This window comes from Rhinopithecus bieti, unplaced genomic scaffold (genome assembly GCF_001698545.2).
Source record: "Rhinopithecus bieti isolate Rb0 unplaced genomic scaffold, ASM169854v2 scaffold_1618, whole genome shotgun sequence".
In the NCBI taxonomy this organism is placed as follows: Eukaryota; Metazoa; Chordata; class Mammalia; order Primates; family Cercopithecidae; genus Rhinopithecus; species Rhinopithecus bieti.
In genome coordinates, this window is record NW_016803937.1 from 5,295,435 (window position 1) to 5,318,088 (window position 22,654).

The 22,654-nt window shown below is 46.5% G+C and overlaps 1 protein-coding gene across 1 annotated transcript in view; it reads right to left on the bottom strand.

Annotated features, from left to right (window-relative positions):
- The window catches only part of DNAAF1 (dynein axonemal assembly factor 1), a 33,071-nt gene that overhangs the window by 2,259 nt on the left and 8,158 nt on the right, over window positions 1-22,654 (bottom strand). The window contains 7 exon segments of the mRNA XM_017860893.1: window positions 1,187-1,240; window positions 3,210-3,325; window positions 5,506-6,006; window positions 8,527-8,693; window positions 15,919-16,040; window positions 20,322-20,488; window positions 20,951-21,172. Of these exon segments, the coding sequence (XP_017716382.1) occupies window positions 1,187-1,240; window positions 3,210-3,325; window positions 5,506-6,006; window positions 8,527-8,693; window positions 15,919-16,040; window positions 20,322-20,488; window positions 20,951-21,172 (1,349 nt within the window).

Consider the following 22,654-nt stretch of genomic DNA (forward strand, 5'->3'; position numbering starts at 1 on the left):
GTCACTCTACAATGCACCATGCCAGTTCTGCTTTTTCACCCAATGTCACAAACTATTCTGTTGTCACATCCAAGAAAGGCCCAAGGGAGCACAGGACTCTGAAAGTTAGGCCTGGGGGTGGGGTGGCCACTCCCTGGGCACGGCTCATGTCCATGCCCTTCTCTCCGGCCTCTGCTCCCCCAGCCACTGGCTATTCCACACCCTCCTGCTACCCGAGAGGGCACACCCCTGAGCCCTGGGCTCTGCTTGACGCACCCCTGAACCCAGCTTCCCTCACAGACTCTCTAGAATTAGCTCCTTGGACAGCAGCCCCCCCACAATAACTGTGTCTGTTTTCTTTGCCACTGAGCTCGCGCACAGAGATGTTGGCTGATGCCTCCTTCTCCCTCAGGGTACGGGTCTGGCACATATGGGCTCCTGGTAATCTCAGTCATGGCCTCTGGGCAGAGGGTCACGCCACTCTGAGAGAATTCCCCACCGTGCCTCACAGACTCACCCCTTTCTTTCCTCTCTCCTGTTTTCATTTCTTTCCCTCTACCTGTAGCTATATTCAGACAGACATTCATAGGATGGACATAGAACTACATCTTAACGACAGAAAGTGCTTTCAGGTAACTCTGCACTGTGCTCAGCTGTTACAAACCAGCAATAGATTCTCAAGGGGTTAATCATAAAATGTTAAAGAATTGAACAAGAACAAATGGCATTTCCTTCAGCAAGGTGAAAATATGGGGGATGTGGGCTGGGTGCAGTGGCTCACACCTGTAACCCCAGCACTTTGGGAGGCTGAGGCAGGTGGATCACTTGAGGTCAGGAGTTCGAGACCAGCCTGGCCAACATGGTGAAATCCCATCTCTACTAAAACTACAAAAATTAGCTGGGCGTGGTGGCACATGCCTGTAATCCCAGCTACACGGGAGGCTGAGACAGGAGAATTGCTTGAACCCAGGAGGTGGAGGTTGCAGTGAGCCAGGAACAGGCTATTGCACTCCAGCCTGGGCGACAGAGCCAGACTCTGCCTGAAAAAAAAAAAGAAAAGAAAAGAAAAGAAAAAAAGAGAATATGGGGATTCAATGCTTTTATGCACAGGGAACATTTTACTTTCAAGTTTTGGAGAGAGACTGTAAATGACAAGAATGAAAGTGGAATTAAGCTGACTGTGGGAAAATGGACTAATGACCTTAACCTGGTCTTCCAGAGATTTGCCTGTTTCGTCGTCATCTTCTAAGTCAGGTAGGTCCTGAAAGAGCAAGTGAGCCGCACATCACCAGGGAGGCACATGCGCCGTCAACGTTCTGATAGGCACGATAAAGGCAAACACACAGTCAACCCAGCCTTAGTTACAGTTACTCAAATCACTCGGGTGACTCCTCTGCCTGTTCCCCACCCAAAGAAACTCTAGGCACAAACAAAGCAAGCGTTGCCACTTCAGGTGTCTGGATCTAATAAAAGAAAGGGAACTTGCAATGTGTGACATATTTAAAGAATTTCCACATCTTTTTTCTGTTTCTTTATTAAGAGACACAGTCCGTTCATCTTGGGGGAAATAATGGGACCCAAACCAAATGCACCTCTGTACAAACTAGTCCAAAAACTCTCGGTGGTATAAAAGTAATATATTTTGTATCTCTCCAAAACTGGTAGGACTTTCTTGTATTGTGGGTGTTTGGTGTCTTTGTCCATAAAAACCAGTGCATGGCTGGGGAGGCAGCATAGTGCGTGGTTGGATGCATGAACTGGAGCCACGCTGCCTGGGTTGTTACTCCCCCACCACCATTTTCTAGCTGTGTGGCTTTGGGCAAGTTGCCTAACCTCTCTGTTTCTCATTTTCCTCATCTGGGAAATTGGGATGATAATAGTATGTACCACTTAGAGTTGTAGGAAGGGTTACATCAATCAATACAAGTCATACTTAGAATGGTGTCACGCATATAATAAGAAACCAGCTAATATTAGCTATTAGTGTTGTAGTTATCTATATGGTCAGTTCCCAAATGTGAGAGAGAAATTGCCCAATTATGTTTCTTTCTTTTTCTTTTCTTTCTTTTTTTTTTTGAGACAGAGTCTTGCTCTGTCGCCCAGGCTGGAGTGCAGTAGTGAGATCTTGGATCACTGCAACCTCCACCTCCTGGGTTCAAGCAGTTCTCCTGCCTCAGCCTCCAAAGTAGCTGGGATTACAGGCACCTGCCACCATGCCCAGCTAATTTTTTTTTTTTTTTTTTTTGTATTTTTAGTAGAGATGGGGTTTCACCATGTTGGCCAGGCTGACTCCTGACTTCATGTGATCCACCCACCTTGGCCTCCCAAAGTGCTGGGATTACAGGTGTGAGCCACCACACCTGGCCTTTGTTTCTTTTTTTATGTAGCTCCAGAAAACTAGAAACCCACTATGATTTCTGACCGTGATCACTTTTAACTCTTACTGGGTCATGTGAAGTTCTGAAGTTTGGACATTAGAAACACCAGTTTAGGAGTTTAACAAGGAAGTAGGGAGGGGGCCACCTCTCCAAGGTATGAGGTCAGAAGTGCCCAGAAATGCCTCTCCTATTCCTGCCCCATCAAAGGACAGTTCTTGGGGGGTTGTGACACAATGTGTGAATTCCCATGGTACCGTTCTTGTGGGCCTAAGCATTTGGGACTGTCATCAAAATGGGAAGAGCTTCAGGGAAGAGTGACAGGCAAGGCTGCGATCAAACATTCACTCAAGGGAATGGGACACTGAACCATCACACCTCCATGAGCCAGAACGCCAGTGAGAGCCTGAGCTACCTGCTGGGTGGTGTCCGAGGAGGAGGAAAAAGATACAATGTATAATGATGCAATGTAACTCTGATGATACAATGTAACTCTCACCACCAATTTGGATAAGGCAACTAGTCAGAACTGCTTAGCAAAGTAGCTTCTTTAGCAAAAAACGAATCGAGTGTGGTAGACATGGTTCAAGGGTAGTGATTTGGGCCCGGGCTCCCCAAACTTGAGCACACATGTGCACGAATCACCTAGGGCAGTGCATTGAAGTTGGATTCTGATCAGTGGGCCTTGGGTGAGGCCTGGGAGTCTGCATTTCTAACCAGCGCCCCAGCAGTGCCAGTCCTGCCGGCCCAAGGACCACACTTGGGGTATCGAGGGTCTCCAGAGTTTGCATCTGATCACCTATTTTACTAACAGTAAAACTGATACTTATCTCCAAGATTAAATACTTCACGTACATCGATGCAGAATGTCTCCTTTGTCTCCAGTCTAACGGTTTCTAAATCTTCCATTCTCGTCCCATCAGGTTCTGTAACAAATACACCCTCAGTGGCCACAGCCTGGGGAGTCACCTCTAAAGAGCAACAACAAGTCTTGGAGTTAGTTTAACACACAGTGGGCAGATGGACAAGCTCACGGTGAAGAAGGGCTCCCAAGGTCTGGGCTCGGTGGCTCATGCCTGTAATCCCAGCACTTTGGGAGGCCAAGGTGGGCGGATCCCAAGGTCAGAAGTTCAAGTCCAGCCTGGCCAACATAGCAAAACCCGTTTCTACTAAAAATGCAAAAATTAGCCAGGTGTGGTGGCGGGCGCCTGTAGTCCCAGCTACTCAGGAGGCTGAGGCAGGAGAATCGCTTGAACCCAGGAGGTGGAGGTTGCAATGAGCCCATATCACACCATTGCACTCCAGCCTGGGTGACAGAGTGAGACTCCATCTCGAAAAAAAAAAAAAGACAAAAACCCTCTTCAGAGCCCAAAGGCCAGCCTCCATGACAGAGGCCGCAGCTCACCACAGGCTTCTGTCTGCTGGGAAAAGAATGGCACAGCTCCCCCTTTCTGTAACCTGGAGGCGAATCCCATGAGATGAAGAGCACCATCCAGGAATCAAAGCAGCAGCCGCAGGAATCTTGGAAACGGCAGCCACTGTGGGGCGACAAGTGATGCCAGCTCAGAGACAGAGGGGCAGGCTTCACATCCCACCGCTGGCCTGTCCCTCAGCCAGGCACACGCCCCTCCTGCTGCACGAGGGTCAGGGCTTGTACAATTTCATAACTGCAAGATCGCCTGAGGAATGTGGAATCGCGATGGGCCCCTTCCTCGTCCAGGCCCCTACTTTTCCTTTTTATTTACTTATTTTTATTTTTTTGAGACAGGGTCTCACTCTGTCACCCTGGCTGGAGTGCAGTGGTGCGATTTCAGCTCACTGCAGCCTCGACCTCCCGTCTCCTACCCCCTCCCACCTCAGCCTCCCAAGTAGTTGGGACTACAAGTGGTCATCACCATGCTCAGCTAATTTATTGGGGTTTTTTTTGTAGAGGCTCGGGGGTTGCGGGGAGGGGGTTTCTCACTATGTTGGCCAGGCTGGTCTCGAACTCCTGGCCTCAAGCAATCTGCCCGCCTCGGCCTCCCACAGTGCTGGGATTACATGAGTGAGCCACCTCGCAGGCTGTATCCTTGGGTCCTGTACTCTGATCCCTCCATTGCTCTCAGGGCTTCATTTATGTCAGAGATGAACGGCCCACCTTTCACCATTAAAAAGTTACCATTCAACCATGTCAAATACATACTGGGTTTTGATGACTTAATTTTTTTTAAAAAGTAAAATATCTCATTGATAATTTTTATATTAATTCCATGTTAACATGATTGTATTTTTTATATATTGGGTTAAATCAAATATATCATTAATACTTTTACTGTTTCTTTTTAATTTTTAAATTATTTATTTATTTATTTTTTGAGGGAGGGTCTCACTCTGTCACCCAGGATGGAGTGCAGTGGCGCAATCTTGGCTCACTGCAGCCTCAACCTCCGGGGCTCAAGCAATCCTCTTGCCTCAGTCTCCCAAGTAGCTGGGACTACAGGGGCACACCACCATGCCCAGCTAATTTTTGTAGTTTTGGTAGAGATGAGGTCTCACTATGTTTCTGAGGCTGGTCTGAAACTCCTGTCCTCTATCAACCCTCCTGCCTTGGCTTCCCAAAGTTCCTTTTACTTTTTAAAATAGGGCTACCAGAGAATCTAGTAGTGGCTCCTGTTCCATTTCTTTTTTCTTTTTCTTTTTTTTTTTGAGACGGAGTCACACTTTGTCGCCCAGGCTGGAGTGCAGTGGCCAGATCTCGGCTCACTGCAAGCTCCGCCTCCTGGGTTCACGCCATTCTCCTGCCTCAGCCTCCCGAGTAGCTGGGACTACAGGCGCCTACCACCACACTCAGCTAACTTTTTTGTATTTTTAGTAGAGACGGGGTTTCACCGTGTTGGCCAGGATGGTCTCGATCCCCTGACCTCATGATCCGCCCGCCTTGGCCTCCTAAAGTGCTGGGATTACAGGCGTGAGCCACCGCGCCCAGCCTCCTGTTCCATTTCTGTTGAGCAGCACTGTTCTAGATAACAAGACAACTTGCGTACATTATCTTCTAGAAACAGCAACACAGAAGAAGTGAAACTCAGGCCCCAGGTCCCACAGAGGCCTGAGTCAAAGGCTGGGGCTCTCTGAGAGGCGTGTGTGTCTGTGTGTGTTTCTCTGCTCTCATTACCTTCCCTGGCAGCTCCGAGAGGCAGCGCTGGCAGGGCCTCAACTGGGAGGGTCCCCTCTGGCTCTTGATCTCCATCCTCTCCTTTAACCTCCACAGGTGGCAACAGTAGTGGGGCCTCAGCTCGGAGAGTCTCCTCTGGCTCTTGATCTCGGTCCTCTCCTTTAACCTCCACAGGCGGCGGCAGTAGTGGGGTCTCAAGTGGGAGGGTCCCCTCTGGCTCTTGATCTCGGTCCTCTCTTTTAACCTCCACAGGTGGCAGGGGTGGTGGAGTCTCAGCTGGGAAGGTTCTCTCTGGCTCTCGATCTCCATCCTCTCTTTTAACCTCCATAGGTAGCTTCTCTCCTCCACTTGGCTTTTCCGGGCAGAGCTCGTCCTTGGCCTCAAAGCTTTCCTTAACAAATAGCTCCATCTTCTGCCTTGTTTCTCTGTCCCCGGGAGCCTCCTCCTTGCCTTCCTCACTGGCAGACACGTTCTCACTATCATCTGAAGATGTCCTCTCCCCTACTGGCGGAAAATGCAAAGGTGAATGTGGGAGTGTCCCGGGAGGACAAGGGTGTTCGTGCATACTTCAAGGGCTCACAGCAAACTTCTGAGACCAGGAAAGAGGTCAGGAACACAGTTTAAAAACGTGTCCTTGAGGGGCTCGGCACAGTGACTCGCGCCTGTAATCCCAGCACTTTGGGAGGCCAAGGAGGGTGGATCACTTGAGGCCAGGAGTTCAAAACCAGGCTGGCCAACATGACGAAACCCCCTCTCCACTAAAAATACAAAAAATTAGCCAGACGTGGTGGCACGCGCCTGTAGTCCCAGCTACTCAAGAGGTTGGGGCAGGAGAATCGCTTGAACCTGGGAGGTGGAGGCTGCAATGAGCCAAGATCGTGTCACTGCACTCCAGCCTGGGAGACAGAGCGAGACTCTGTGTCCAAAAAAAAATAACAAGGAACACAGTTTAAAAAGTTTCTTCGAGGGGCTGGGCGTGGTAGCTCATGTTTGTAATCCCAGCACTTTGGGAGGCCCAGGCAGTCAGATCATTTGACATCAGGAGTTCAAGACCAGCCTGGCAAACCTGGTGAAACTTCGTTTCTACTAAAATAATAATAATAATAATAATAATAATAATAATAGCTGGGCAGGGTGGCACATGCCTATAATCCCAGCTACTAGAGAGACCAAGGCAGGAGAAGCGCTTGAACCCAGGAGACAGAGGTTGCAGTGAGTCACTGCATTCCAGTCTGGGTGACAGAGTGAGACTCTGTCTCAAAAAAAAAAAAAAGAAGTATCCTTGAGGGATGTTCATTAGTGTCGTTTACAGTGGATAATGACGGCAGCCAAATGCCCATGAAGGCGCTGCTGAGCATAGCCCTTTAATGGAACAAGTCACAGCCATCAAGAAAACAGAACGCAAGAAGTTCTTAGAAGATGCATGCTGAAGCACTGGGGATTTAAAGGCTATGATGTTTGCCTTTATCTTCAAATGGTTCAGGGGAAAAGCAAAGTGTGTGTGTGTGTGTTTGTGTGTGTGTGTGGCAAATATATGTAGCAAATTATGAAAAACCGCAGAATCTATTAATAAATGCAGACATACAACTATGTTTGACTATTCTTCCAGCTTTTCCGAAAATTTTTAACATTTCAAAATGAAAAGCTGGGAAAAGACAAAATCTCTGTAGTAAGAAAATATCTGTTGTATGGAGAATAGTTATAGTATGCTAATTCAAAAGACTAGACAGGAAGCAACATAATTATGCCATTTTTACATAAAAATGTGTATGTGGCTAGGCGCGGTGGCTCACGTCTATAATCCCAGCACGCTGGTAGGCTGAGGTGGGAGGATTGGTTAAGGCCAGGAGTTTGAGACCAGTTTGGCCAACACAGCAAGGCCCTGTCTTTACAAAAAAAAAAAAAAAAATTAGCCAAAGATGTTCACACCTTAATCTTAGGCTATGAATATGTTACCTTACATGGACAAAGGGACTGTGCAGATGTGATTAGGATCTAGAACCCTGAGATCAGGAAATTGTCCTGGGTTATCCAGGCAGGCTCAAAAGAATCACAAGGGCCCTCAGAATAGGGAGGCAGGCGTGTCAGAGCCAGAACGAGGCTGGAAGATGCCACACTGCTGACCTGGAAGTTGGAGGAAGGGACCACGAGCCAGGGAACGCAGGCGGCCTCTAGGAGGTGGGAAAGGCAAGGAAGCAGGTTCTCCCCTGGGGCCCCCAGAAGGAGCATAACCCTGAGACACCTCGATTTTAGCTTAGTGAAACCCATTTTGGGCTTCTGACCCACAGAATTTAATAAAATCCCTGGCCAGGTGCAGCAGCTCACGCCTATAATCCCAGCACTTTGGGAGGCCAAGGTGGGTGGAGCACTTGAGCCCAGGAGTTTGAGACCAGCCTGGGCAACATAGTGAGACCCCATCTCTACGGGGGAAAAAAAAAAATTTAATTAGCTAAGCATGGTGGTGCACACCTGCAGTTCCAGCCACTTAGGAAGCTGAGGTGAGAGGATCACTTGAGGTGGAGGTTGCAGTGAGCCAAGATTGTGCCACTGCACTCTAGCCTGGGCAACTGAGTAAGATCTGGTCCCCACCAAAAGAAAAAAAAAAGAAAGAAAGAAAAAAAGAAAATCCAAGGCTGGGCACAGTGACTCATGCTTGTAATCCCAGCACTTTGGTAAGCCAAGGTAGGCAGATGACTTGAAGCCAAGAGTTCGAGACGAGCCTGGACAACATGGCAAAATCCCTTCTCTACTGAAAATACAAAAATTAGCCAGGCATGGTGGTGCGTGCCTGTAATCCCAGCTCTGGGGAGGCTGAGGCACAAGAATTGCTTGAACCCGGGAGACAGAAGTTGCAGTGAGCCAAGATCATGCTGCTGCACTCCAACCTCAGCGACAGAGCGAGACTCTGTCTGAAAAAAAAAAAAAGAAAAAAATCCCCAAGATTAAAGAGTGAGTTTGACAGCTTAGACTCGCCTAATCTCAAAGGAACTCTGGGGCTGTTGTCTTCGGCCCAGCGCATACCTCTCTCTTGACTCTCTCTCTGTCTTTTCCTCTCCTCCGCCCGCCGCTTGATCATGGCCAAGGCTTCAATGCTGTCTGTGATCTTCTTCTGCTCCCTGCTCTCCCACTGCTGTCTCTCCTCCTTTTCAGCTGCGTACCCTCCCCTAGCCCAGGCCTCCGCACAAGCTCTGTTTAAAAAAAAACAAAGAAACATAAATAGGGGAGGTGAACTCCAAACACACACTCTCTGATCAACTTGCTCATTTTCTTCAAAATGAAAGCAAAGTGAGCATCAGACATGTGACTGCAAGGATGAAAGTTTACACGTGTGAATTTTATTATTTAAGGTGGAATGGTCTGCACAGCCTTCTTAGATATGACACCAAAAGCACAAGTGACAAGAGAAAAAATAGAGAAATCGGATTCCATAAAAATTAAAAATGTCTGTCATGCAAAGAATACCATAAATAATAATTAAAAAAAAAAAAAAAGCCAGCAGGGCACAGTGGCTCATGCCTGTAATCCTAGCACTTTGGAGGCCAAAGTGGGATGATCACTTGAGCCCAGGAGTTTCAGATCAGCCTGGGCAACATAGCGAGACCCTGTCTCTACCGAAGAAAAGTAAAAAGACAACTCAAAGAATGTGAGAAGATATTTGCAAATCATATATTTGATAAGGGTCTTGTACCTGGAAAATATAAATAAGCCTCACAACTCATTAATAAAAAGATGACACAATTTCAAAATGACCAAAGTTTAGGCCGTGCATGGTGGCTCACGCCTGTAATCCCAGCACTTTGGGAAGAGGAGGCGGGTGGATCACCTGAGGTCAGGAGTTCAAGAACAGCCTGGCCAACATGGAGAAACCCCATCTCTACTAAAAATCCAAACATTAGCCGGGTGTCGTGGCATGCACCTGTAGTCCCAGCTACTCGGGAGGCTGTAGGAGGAGAATCGCTTGAACCCATGAGGCAGAGGTTACGGTGAGCTGAGATCACACCACTGCACTCCAGCCTGGGTGACAGAGTGAGATTCCACCCAAAACAAAAAATGAGCAAAGTTTTAAAAAATGAGAAGACAGGCTACAGACTGGGAGAAAATATTTGCAAAAAAAAAAAAAAAAAAAAAAGCTATCTGGGAAAGGGCTTGGATCCAAAACATACAAATAACTTTTAAAATTCAAAGATAAGGAAACAACCCAATAAAAAACTGGGCAAACGATCAAGATACCTCACCAAAAAAGATATACAGATGGCACATAAGCCTGTGAAAAGAGGCTCCACATCACGTGACCTGGGGAAATGCAAATTAGGACAAGATAACATGATGTGGCTATAACGCGGCTAAAATCCAAACCTCTGGCAACGCTGTGCCAATGAGGATGTGGAGTGCCGGGGACTCTCACTTGTTCCTAGTGGGAATGCAAAATGGTTAAACCTCTGGCAACGCTGTGCCAATGAGGATGCGGAGTGCCGGGAGCTCTCACTTGTTCCTAGTGGGAGTGCAAAATGGTTAAACCTCTGGCAACGCTGTGCCAATGAGGATGCGGAGTGCCGGGAGCTCTCACTTGTTCCTAGTGGGAGTGCAAAATGGTTAAACCTCTGGCAACGCTGTGCCAATGAGGATGCGGAGTGCCGGGAGCTCTCACTTGTTCCTAGTGGGAGTGCAAAATGGTTAAACCTCTGGCAACGCTGTGCCAATGAGGATGCGGAGTGCCGGGAGCTCTCACTTGTTCCTAGTGGGAGTGCAAAATGGTTAAACCTCTGGCAACGCTGTGCCAATGAGGATGCGGAGTGCCGGGAGCTCTCACTTGTTCCTAGTGGGAGTGCAAAATGGTTAAACCTCTGGCAACGCTGTGCCAATGAGGATGCGGAGTGCCGGGAGCTCTCACTTGTTCCTAGTGGGAGTGCAAAATGGTTAAACCTCTGGCAACGCTGTGCCAATGAGGATGCGGAGTGCCGGGAGCTCTCACTTGTTCCTAGTGGGAGTGCAAAATGGTTAAACCTCTGGCAACGCTGTGCCAATGAGGATGCGGAGTGCCGGGAGCTCTCACTTGTTCCTAGTGGGAGTGCAAAATGGTTAAACCTCTGGCAACGCTGTGCCAATGAGGATGTGGAGTGCCGGGAGCTCTCACTTGTTCCTAGTGGGAGTGCAAAATGGTTAAACCTCTGGCAACGCTGTGCCAATGAGGATGTGGAGTGCCGGGGACTCTCACTTGTTCCTAGTGGGAATGCAAAATGGTACAGCCACTTTGGCAAACGGTGTGGCGGATTCTTACAGGATTAAAAATACTGTCACCATATGATCCAGCAATTGTGCTCCTAAGTATTTACCCAAATGAACTGAAGACTTATGTCCACACTCAAACCTGCACATGGATGTTTACAGCAGTTTTATTCTAATTGGCAGAAATTAGAAGCGACCAACATATCCTTTAGTAGGTGAATAGATAGACAAACTCTGGCACACCCAGAGGGAGGAATATCACTCAGCAGTGAAGAGAGATGAGCTGTCAAGCCACACGAATTCATGGAAGAAGCCTAACTTCATTGCTAAGTGAAAGAAGCCAGTCCCTAAAGGCTATATGCTGTATGATTCCAGCTATATGACTTTCTAGATAAGGCAAAATCACGGAGATGGCAAAAAGATCAGTGTTGCCAGGAGTTGGGGCTGAGGAGGTGGGAGGGATGAATAAGCAGAGCACAGAGGGTTTTAAGGCAGTAAAACTATTCTGTGAGATACTGTGATGGGGAATACATGACATGATACCTTTGTCCAAACCCATACAATGTGCAACACCAAGCATGAGCCCTAAAGAAATGATGGACTTCAGTCAATAATAAGGTACCAGCATTGGTTGATTGCTTGTCACAAATGTCCTACACGAATGTAACACATTACAAATAGGAGAAACTGTGAGGGTGGGTGGTATATGGGAACTCTCTTTACTTTCTGCTCGATTTTTCTGTAAATCTAAAACTGCCCTGAAAATAAAGTCTAGGCCAGGTGCAGTGACTCATGCCTGTAATCTCAGCACTTTGGGAGGCCAAGGTGGGCAGATGACTTCAGCCCAGGAGTTCCGGACCAGCCTGGGCAACATGGCAAGACCCCATCTCTACAAAAAGCACAAAAACTAGCCAGGCGTGGTGGTGCACACCTGCAGTCCCAGCTACTCAGGAGGCTGAGAGGTGAGAGGGTTACTTGAGCCCAGGGGGTGGAGGCTGCAGGGAATCATGATTGCAGCACTATACTCCAGCCTGGGCGACAGAGCGAAACGCTGTCTCAAAAAAAAAAAAAAAAAAAAAAAAAAAAAAATTTTCAAAAAGTTAATAATTTTTTAAAAAACAAAAAAAAAAAAAAAAAGGGAATTTCCCAAAAAAAAAAAAAAAATCTGTCAGAAGTCTATTAATTTTTTAAAATCAGCAAAGAAACTGAACAGGCATTTCTCCAAAGAAGACATAAAAACTGCCAATAAGTACATGAAAGATGCTCGACACCATTATCTACCAGGGAAAAGCAAATGGAAACCACAGTGAGACACCACTTCATACCATCCAGGGGACTAGAAATAAAAAGACAGGGCTGGGCGCGGCGGCTCACCCCTTTAATCCCAGCACTTTGGGAGGCTGAGGCAGGTGGATCACGAGGTCAAGAGATTAAGACCATCCTGACCGACATGGTGAAAGCCCGTCTCTAATAAAAATAGAAAAATTAGCTGGGCATGGTGGCGGATGCCTCTAATCCCAGCTGCTAGGGAGGCTGAGGCAGGAGAATCGCTTGAACCTGGGAGGCAGGGGTTGCAGTGAGCTGAGATCTCACTGCTGCACTCCAGCCTGGGTGACAGGGTGAGACTCCATCTTAAAAAAACAAAAAGGGAGAAAAAGACAGGCAATCAGAAGTGTTGGTGAGGATATGGGAAAACTGGAACCCTCCTACGCTGCTGATGGGGATGTAAAATGGTGCAGCTGCTTTGGAAAACAAGGGGGTGTCTCCTCAGAAATTAAACATAAAGTCCCTGTATGACCCAGAAATTCCATTCCTAGATACGTACCCAGAAGGAGACAACAGCTGTCCACACAAAAACTTCATTATTGACAATAGCCAAAAAGTGAAAACAATCCTAATTTCCAAAAGCTGATGGACAAATACAGTGTAGTGTATCAAAATGCAGTATCATGTGTCAACAAAAAGGAGTGAATACTGGACGGAGCACACCACATCGCAGATGAACCCTGACAACATGACGCTGAGTGAAAGAAAAAAAGGTCGCATGGCGGGTGACTCCATTTATATGAAATGTCCAGAACAGGCAAATCAACAGAGAGGAAAAGGAGAGGAGTGGCTGCCAGGGCCTTCAGGCAGCGAGAAATAGGGGGTGGGCTGCTAATGGGGATGGTGTTTTTATTTTTTTGGGACAGTCTCGCACTGTCACCCAGGTTGGAGTGCAGTGGCGCAATCTCGGCTCACTGAAACCTCCGCCTCCCGGGTTCAAGCGATTCTCTTGCCTCAGCCTCCAGAGTAGCTGGGACTACCGGCGCCCACCACCATGCCCAGCTAATTTTTGTACTTTTAGTAGAGATAGGGTTTCACCATGTTGGCCAGGATGGTCTTGCTTTCTTGACCTCATGATCTGCCCACCCTGGCCTCCCAAAGTGCTGCGATTGTAGGTGTGAGCCACCATGCCCAGTGTTTCCTTTTCTTTTTTTTGAGACGGAGTCTCGCTCTGTTGTGCAGGCTGGAGTGCAGTGGTGTGATCTCAGCTCGCTGCAAGCTCCACCTCCCGGGTTCATGCCATTCTCCTGCCTCAGCCTCCTGACGAGGTGGGACTACAGGCACCCACCACCATGCCCGGCTAATTTTTTTCTATTTTTTAGTAGAGACAGGGTTTCACCATGTTAGCCAGGATGGTCTCGATCTGCTGACCTCGTGATCCGCCTGCCTCGGTCTCCCAAAGCACTGGGATTACAGACGTGAGCCACCACGCCCGGCCCAGTGTTTCCATTTTAGGGTGATGAGAATGTTCTAAAATTGATTGTGGCGATGGTTGCATAACTCTGTGAATATACTCAAAGCCACTGCATTGTACACTTTGTTTTATATTTATATTTATATTTTATTTTATTTTATTTTGAGAGGGAATCTCCTGAACTCAAGTGATCCACCCACCTCAGCCTCCCAAAGTGCTGGGATTACAGCCGTGAGCAACTGCGTCCAGCCACACTGTACACTTTAAATACATAAACTGTATGCGATGTGAATAATACCTCAACAAAGTTGTTATTTGAAAAATAAAGTCTGGTGGTTTAAAAACAGGAGGCTTACCTTCAGAGAGAAGCAGCAGATCCCTGCTGTAAAATCAAAGGTACAGGGGTTTGGAAATAGTCGGACAGGCTGTTGCACAGTATACTATAGCAGAGAAAGACCACAAGTCACTGAGACAGAAAATGCTAAGGAGAATAAGCCAGGTTCCAGTCCATTTACCACACAGTGAGAAAACCTCAGACCCTTTGATCTCAGAGCAGACAGCCAGCAGAGGCCTATCTGTTGCCTGTTACGTGCCAGGCACCGTTCTAGAGGCTGGGGACCCAGCAGTGAGTGTACGAGCTCATCTCTGTTAGAGGAGCCCTTTTAATCGGGGAAGACAGATCCTAAACAAAGAAATGTCAGAGGCTGATGTGTCCTAAGAGGAAATTAAATCAGGCCAAAGAGACATCAAGTGGAGAAGGCACTATTTACATAGGTCATGGAGAGTGCATTAATGACAGGTGAGACATGCCTGCTGCATCCTAGATGACAGCAAGTACCCAGTGTCAAACAATTAGTCAGTGGTTGGATTAAGATTCAACACCAGGGGTGTGGTGGCTCATGCCTGTGAGGCTTTGGGAGCCTCAGAGTTTTGGGAGGCCAAGGCAGGAGGATCACCTGAGGCCAGAAATTTGAGACCGGCCTTGGCAACATAGTGAGACCCCCATCTCTACAAAAAACTTAAAAATGAACTGGGTTTGGTGATGCACACTTGTAATCTCAGTTACTTAGGAGGCTTGTGTGAACCCAGGAGTTTGAGGCTGCAGTGATGGCGCCACTGCACTCCTGCCCAGGTGACAGAGTACAACCCTGTCTCTAAAAAAAGATTCAAGCCAGGTTAATCTGACTCCTGAGCTGAAGTCTTGGGCTATGCTGTAAAGGACGGTGGCTCCTATTGCTCACATCCACGTTACTTTCCTCAGCATGGCCCCCGGGGCGGGGGCAGCCTCTTCAGTGGCAGCTGCTCCCACTGGTTCACTCCTAGGAGCCCAGCACCTGCTCAGAGTCCTGCATGTTGCTCACAGGCACTCACAAGGACCCTGTGGCAACAATATTCTCATCCCCACTCTGCAGATGAGGAACGTGCGCCCAGGGAGGTTAGGGAGCTCCCCCAAGGTCGTAATGTAGCTCGTGGCTGCAGAGCTGGCTTGGGCGTCAGGCCCCTGCACACTGGCTGCTCTCCCCGTCCTCACCACCCCCAGACCTGGGGCCCAGGGAGCTGGGTCAATTTCTGTTGAACCTCTCAGAAGCAGGTCTTGTTTTCTTACCTGGCTAAAGTGGAAGCTCTATTGGAAATATTTGTTAGTTTGATTTAAATTTGTGAGTTTAAAAACATATTACAAGCTACATTGATCTTAAATGTCGTATAATGCAAAATTCAGATTGTACTTCTCATCAAGTAGCCTATATGACTGATATTTTATTCTAATTAGAATTACTAAATTGATCTAAATTTAAAAGTAAGTTAAAAACACAGATAAAAGCAGTGACGATAAACATGGCAGTCCAGGGTACAATGTTCCTAATATTAAAGAAGCTCTTACAAGTCGGTAAGAAAATCACTTCAGAAAGAAACTCGGAAAAAGTCACGGACAGAATATTCACAAAGGAGAAAATATAAGTGTCCAGTAACAGTGAAAAAAATGCCCAACTTCATCAATTATCCAAAAATGGCAATTTAAAACAACGGGGTACTGTCTTCACCCATTAACTAACTTGGCAAAGATTTCTTCTCATGGTTATGTCTTGTGAGGTTGTACATTGGTACACACTCTCTAGAAAACAACTAGAAAATATGTGTAAGAGTTTTTACAAAGTCTGAAACCGCATTTTTCAATGCAGTGATGCTACTCCCAAAATTCCATTCCAAGGAACTCATCAGCAAAGAGGTAAACCACCAATACAAAGATACTTATCAAAGGAATATAAAAATCTATGAATAAGTGCTTAAATTTCCATTATAGTCAATTATGTAGCCATCAAGCCTATTTCCAAAGAACGTTTTCGATATGTGAAATTGCTCAAGAATCAGAAATTTAAAAAGTTTAATATTAAGCATGGTCAACTATTAAACATTAAAATGTGATCAGAAGGCTTTTCTCTTCTTACCTGTCCTTTGGAAACACTGGTCTATCATCCAGGTATTTTAAGTGCTTTAGTCGTACAGTGACTGTCCTTCTATAATTAGGAATGTGTCTGATAACTGGGTTTCCCATCAAATTCAGTACACGCTGCAAGAAGACAAGCAGAACCAAAATGATTACTGAAAGATGCGACTGAATTATTTGATATGTGCTGTGCACTAAGAACAAATGAACAAAATCTAGAGAAGTGCCAATATCACGTCCTGGTGACTTGATGGGAGAAATCGGAAGGTTTCCATTGCTCTCATGCTATCAGAGCTGTCTAGATCATTCAGCAGCCCTTTCCTCCACTTGAACTTCAGATCTTAGATCTCATTGTCCCTCCGGAACAATACTGGAGAACATTTTCTGAGGCTTTTTCTGAGAGCAGTTGATTATATTAGTTTTGCTACCCAACCTCTTTTACTGAAATGAATCTCTGCCTAATTGATTGTTTTCTTTTCTTCCCAGCCAGGATCCATTTTAAGAAAATGCACATAGCTGCTAGCCAGAGAAGCAGCAGTGACTAAGGGAAAGGATGGAGAGTGCCCGCTTACTTCTGCTGAGTGCCGCAGGATGGAGGGCCCTTCTCCCTCAGCTTACAGTGCTCCCTGCTGTCAGTTAGGACCAGGGAGGAGGAAGGGGTTCAGCAATCCCACTTGCCATCCTCCCCCATCTTTAAATACTGTCACCTCCTCTATTGCCTTAAGAAACTAAAAGAAGTTGGCCGGGCATGGTGGCTCACGCCCGTAATCCCAGCACTTTGGGAGGCCGAGGCGGGTGGATCACGAGGTTGGGAGATTGAGACCATCCTGGCTAACACGGTGAAACCCCGTCTCTACTAAAATATGAAAATTAGCCAGGCGTAGTGGCGGGCACCTGTAGTCCCAGCTACTTGGGAGGCTGAGGCAGGAGAATGGTGTGAACCCGGGAGATGGAGCTTGCAGTGAGCCGAGATCGCACCACTGCACTCCAGCCTGGGAGACATAGCGAGACTCCGTCTCAAAAAAAAAGAAACTCAAAGAAGTTGAATGCTTAGAGGGGCTGGGCTTGGTGGCTCACTCCTGTAATCCCAGCACTTTGGGAGGCTAAGGTGGGTGAATCACCTGAGGTCAGGGGTTCGAGACCAGCCTAGCCAACATGGTTAAACCCCATCTCTACTAAAAATACAAAAATTAGAGGGGCGTGGTGGCGAGCACCTGTAATCCCAGCTACTCAGGGGCCTGAGGTAGAAGAATCACTTGAACCCAGGAGGCGGAGGCTGTAGTGAGCCGAGATTATGCCATTGCACTCCTGCCTGGGTGACAAAGCAAAACTCCATCTCAAAAAAAAAAAAAAAGAAGTTGAATGCTTAAGGCAACATGAGGGTGAACCATTTCAAAATCTGTCTGCCTAAACTGATGGAATATTTTTCATATCTAAACTGTTTCTTTGTTGAAGATATCGTAAATGAGTTAGTTTAGCATTTCCCAAACTTCATTCTCATGCTGTCTTTACCATTCTTGCTCTATTTTCAAGTGACTTACCCTGCACAGGGTGGGGCGGTGGGAGCAATACACCCAGGCAGCAATAAAGGGGTACACAGTGTGGGGAGGATTTAAATGCAGTCACAAAACAACTATTAATATAAAGCAACCTGCTTTCCTTCTGGGCTGAATTGTGTCCTAATCAAAATTCACATGTTAAAGTCCTTCAGCACCTCAGAATGTGACCGTATTTGGAGATAAGACTTTTAAAGCCGTGATGAAGTTGAAATGAGCCCATTAGGGTAGGCCCTAATCCAATCTGACTGGTGTCCTTAGAAGAAGAGAGTAGGACACAGCACATAGGGAGGGACCATGTGAGGACCCAGGGAGAAGACGGCCCTCTACCAGCCAAGGAGAGGACTCAGGAGAACCCAGCCCTGCCCACACCTTGCTCTTGACGTTCAGTCTCTAGAATTATGAGAAAATAAATTTCTTTTCTTTTTTTTTTTGAGACGGAGTCTAGCTCTGTTGCCCAGGCTGGAGTGCAGTGGTGCGATCTCGACTCACTGCAAGCTCCACCTCCCAGGTTCACGCCATTCTCCTGCCTCAGCCTCCCAAGTAGCTGGGACTACAGGCGCCCATCACAATGCCTGGCTAATTTTTTGTATTTTTAGTAGAGACAGGGTTTCATCATGTTAGCCAGGATGGTCTCGATCTCCTGACCTTGTGATCCGCCTGCCTCAGCCTCCCAAAGTGCTGGGATTACAGGCGTGAGCCACCACACCCAGCCACGAAAAAATATATTTCTATTGGTTAAGCCACCCAGTACTTATGGCAACCCCAGCCAAAACAAAAACGAACAAATGGGAGGATTATAATATAATAGAGCTTTCTATTCTCACCATGGCCTGCAGTTCTAAACTAGTCTTTTGATATTACATGCTACAGATTGTTCCTGAACTGTGATTTGCTTTCAGTTGACTCGCTTTCTCCTTGTTTATCAACGCACTAAGCGGTATACAATAAACTCAAGGGTTTTGTGTACTAGTTTTAGTATTTTTTCCTAGTACACATGACAACACATAGACACTAAGCAGCAAGGAAGCTGTCAAAGGTACTAGAGAGGACTTCAAAGGACATGGGAAGCAAGCCAAAGGATGAGAATTTTTTTTTTCTAGACAGTGTCTCTTTCTGTCTGGAGTGCAGTGGTGAGATCTCAGCTCACTGCAACGCCTCCTGGGTTCAAGCAATTCTTATGCCTCAGCTTCCCAAGTAGCTGAGATCACAGACGTGCACCAACATACCCAGCTAATTTTTGTATTGTTATTAGGGATAGGGTTTCACCATGTTGACCAGGCTGGTCTCAAACTCCTGGCCTCGAGTGATCTGCCCACCTTGGCCTCCCAAAGTGCTGGGATTATAGGTATGAGCCACCATACCTCACCTGGATGGGAAAATTTGAACATGAAAAGTTAAAGTGACTGCAAGAGTTAAATCTTGTCAAATACTGTATATATAAATGCATACATTCATAATGATACTAAAAAAAGAAAGACTTCATTGTCGCCATGAGAGGTTGCTAGGGTCTCAATTCATTTTACTGAAAATTGATAAATAACCAACCTGAGCAATATGGCAAAACCCCATCTCTACAAAAAATATAAAAATTAGCCGGACGTGGTGGTGTGCACCTGTGCTCCCAGCTACTTGGAGGCAAAAGTGGGAGAATTGCTTGAGCCCGGGAGGTCGAGGCTGCAGTGAGCCACGATTATATCACTGCACTCCAGCCTGGGTGACAGAGCAAGACCCTGTCAAAAAAAGAAAAAAAGAAAAGAAAGGAAAGAAAAAGAAAATTAATAAATAAAAGGGCCAAACATTGATTCTGGCCTTTTCTGCATGAACTGCATGAACCACTAGTTGGTGAGTGAAAGCTCTTTGTAGAAGCATTCTAGCTGACGCATTCTAGCTAACAAATGCTGAGACAGTGAGAGAACTGGAAAGTTGTCATTGTGTGACTTCTCATTAAATAATTCATCTAGGCAACTTTCATCAGTGACTGCTGAAATAACTGGGAGAAGGACTGATGGGAAACTTGATAATGGCTGGACAAAGCTGACAACATCTGAACCCACTAGTGAATCTTAAAATGACAAAAGGAAAAGCAAGCAGGCATCACATGCTCCCTGATGTGAGGAACCGGCAGTGGAAGGGCCTAGCACACCTCAAGGTGAAATATTGAGCCCGAATACCATCCAGTCTCTGACTCCGATATCATTTTACAGGAAATACCAGGCCCAGCAGAACATGTTAAGTGGCACCACAAGGATGCAGTCAGCTAAATCCAGAATGTGGATAACACCAGACAGAGGACCTGGTTTCCTTGAAAAATCAATTGAGTGGTAGCTGAGCGTGATGACTCATGCTTGTAATCCTAGTACTTTGGGAGGTTGAGGCGGGTGGATCACTTAGGGTCAGGAGTTCAAGACCAGCCTGGACAACATGATGAAACCCTGAATCTACTAAGGATACAAAAATTAGCTGGGTGTGGTGGCGTGCACCCGAAATCCCAGCTACTTGGGAGGCTGAGGCAGGAGATTTGCTTGAACCCGTAGGCAGAGGTTGCAGTAGGCCGAGTTCGTGCCATGGCACTCCAGCCTGAGTGACAACAGTGAGACTCCGTCTCAAAAAAAAAAAAAAAAAAAAAGGCCTTATCTGTCAGAGGTACACACTGAACTGTTTGAGGGTAAAATAATATGACGTCTGGCATTTCAGATATTCCAGCTAAAAACACAAAGAGGAAAAAAGTGTGAAAAAGGGAAGGAAGGAAGGCAGGAAGGAGAAAAAAGACAAAAGGACTTGATATTTGATGAAAATAATAGAAATGGTTTCCTGTGGTGCTTTTTTGTTGCTTTCTTGTTTTTACCAAATCGGGCATGCTTTCCAGAATGCTCAGGATCTCAGGGTCACTCAGCTTGTTGTGCGAAAGGTCAAGGACACAAAGCCTCAAGCACTCTTGTAGATGCTGAATGTCCTCCACCGTCTCCAGGTGATTGTGGGCCATCTGCAGTGTGTTCAGGACTGGGAGGCAGGCTGGAAGGTAAGGTCAGCAGAAGTCAAAAACAAAGGCATAAAAATGCTTCTTGGGTCAGGTGCAGGGGTTTATACCTGTAATCCCAGCACTTTGGGAGGCTAAGGCAGGAGAAACTTTTGAGCCCCGGAGGTCTGAGATTAGCCTGGGCAACATAGTGAGACCCCATATCTATAAAAAGTAGAAAAACTTGCCAGGTCTGGTGGCACATGCCTGTGGTCTCAGCTACCTGGGAGGCTGACGTGGGAGGATTGCTTGAGACCAGGAGGTCAAGGCTGCAGTGAGCTGTAACTGCACCACCGCATTTCAGTCTGGGTGACAGAGCAAGACCCTGTCTCAAAAAGAAGCAAAGCAAAACAAAACCAAAAACACTTCTTGCCCATAATATAAAATCTTAGAAGCTCCCTCAGGGGAAAGTGATGGACACATGGCAAATAGGCACACTGCTTCCTGGGTACTCTTACAGAGGTTTTCAATGGTCTTGATGTAATTGTTGCTGAGGTTAAGAATATCCAGTTTCTGCAGAGCTTCCAGGTTCTCGATCTTATGGAGCAAGTTCACTTGCAAGAAGAGGCAACGCAACTCGGTTTGCGCCTCCAGGTTTTCGATTTTCTGTATTCCATTGCTCTGCAGCCAGAGACAGCGCAGCCCTGTGTACTCTTCCAGGTTCTCAATGCGATCAAAACCTAACAAGAAGGAAGCACATGGGAATTCAGCTCCTACTCACGGGGCAGAGGGGTCATGGTCACCCTTGTTTTTGCCTACTATTAGGGACTGAATGTCTGTGTCCCTTCAAAATTCATACATTGAAATCCTAACCCCTAATGTGATGGTATTAGGAGGTGGGACTTTAGGGAGGTGATAAGGTCACGAGAGAAGAACCCTCAGGAATGGGATTAGTGGCCTCATAAACGAGGCCCCAGAGAGCTCCTTTGCCATCTTCACTCCATGAGGATACAGCAAGAAAGTGCTATCTGAGAATAAAAAAGCAGGCTCTCACCAGCCACCATATCTGCCAGTCCTTTGACCTTGGACTTTCCAGCCTCCAGAACTGTGAGAAATACATTTTTGTTGTTTACAAGCCACCCAGGCTATGGTATCTTAGTCTGCTCAAAACAGCCATCCACACCTCCTTCCTCCAGTAACAACTTTTCTTGGAGGAACCATCCTTCTCCTAATATCACCTGACGGCTCTCTGGGCAGCCTATCAGAGTCATGGGGACTCATTCGGGGGTGGCCACACTTAGCCAAGCAAGACCAACTTTGATGCATCCCAGGGGGTCTTGCTGAAAAGAACAATAGTGTTTCTGCTGGAATCACCCACCTGAAAGGGTGGAGCCTACTGCTGCCTTCATGGTAGGGAGTGGGTGGAGGTGGGGGTGCAGTGGGGGTAAACCTGCCCTGAAAATGCCCCCACCAGGCCTAACCCTGGTGCAAACTATAGGCCTTGTTTTGTTCTCTTTTTCAGTTTTATGAGCCAAATTTAGGGTTAGGAAAACAAACGTTTCAGTTTCCTTTAGTAACTCATCATCAATGTGTAATTCATGCTTTACCTACTATTACCAACACTTTTTAAAGTTCTTTATTTCGTTGCCTGAAAAGTTTTATTACAAATTTTCATATCAGTGGTGAGCAAAATGCACCCATGTTCCTGCCAACAGATAATCGTTTTCATTTTTCTCTCTCGCCTTCCAAGCTTGCTATGAGCATACATAATATTTAAAATAGTTATAGAATACACTTAAACATAGGTATTGTATAGATAGACTTTTTTAAATCCTATATTTTTTCCACAAAAATTTTGATTATTTTATTTCTTCAAGTTTTATTTTAAGTTCCTGGGTTCCTGTGCCAGATGTGCTGGTTTGTGACATAGGTAAGTGTGTGCCATGGTAGTCTGCTGCACAGGTCATCCCGTTACCTACGTACTAAGCCCAGCGTCAATTAGCTAGTCTTCCTGATGCTCTCCCTCCTTGCAAACCCTCTCCACAAAAATTTTTATAGCGGAAGTATTTGTCATGTTACTCCAAGGTCTTCGTGCTGAAGTCAGTATCTATGAAAGATAGGAACTTTTTTTTTGTCTTTACGTCTTTAAGATAGGCACAACACCACTGTGACGTCTCAACAACAGTTCCTCAATGTCATCAATAGCCAGTAACTGGTCACAC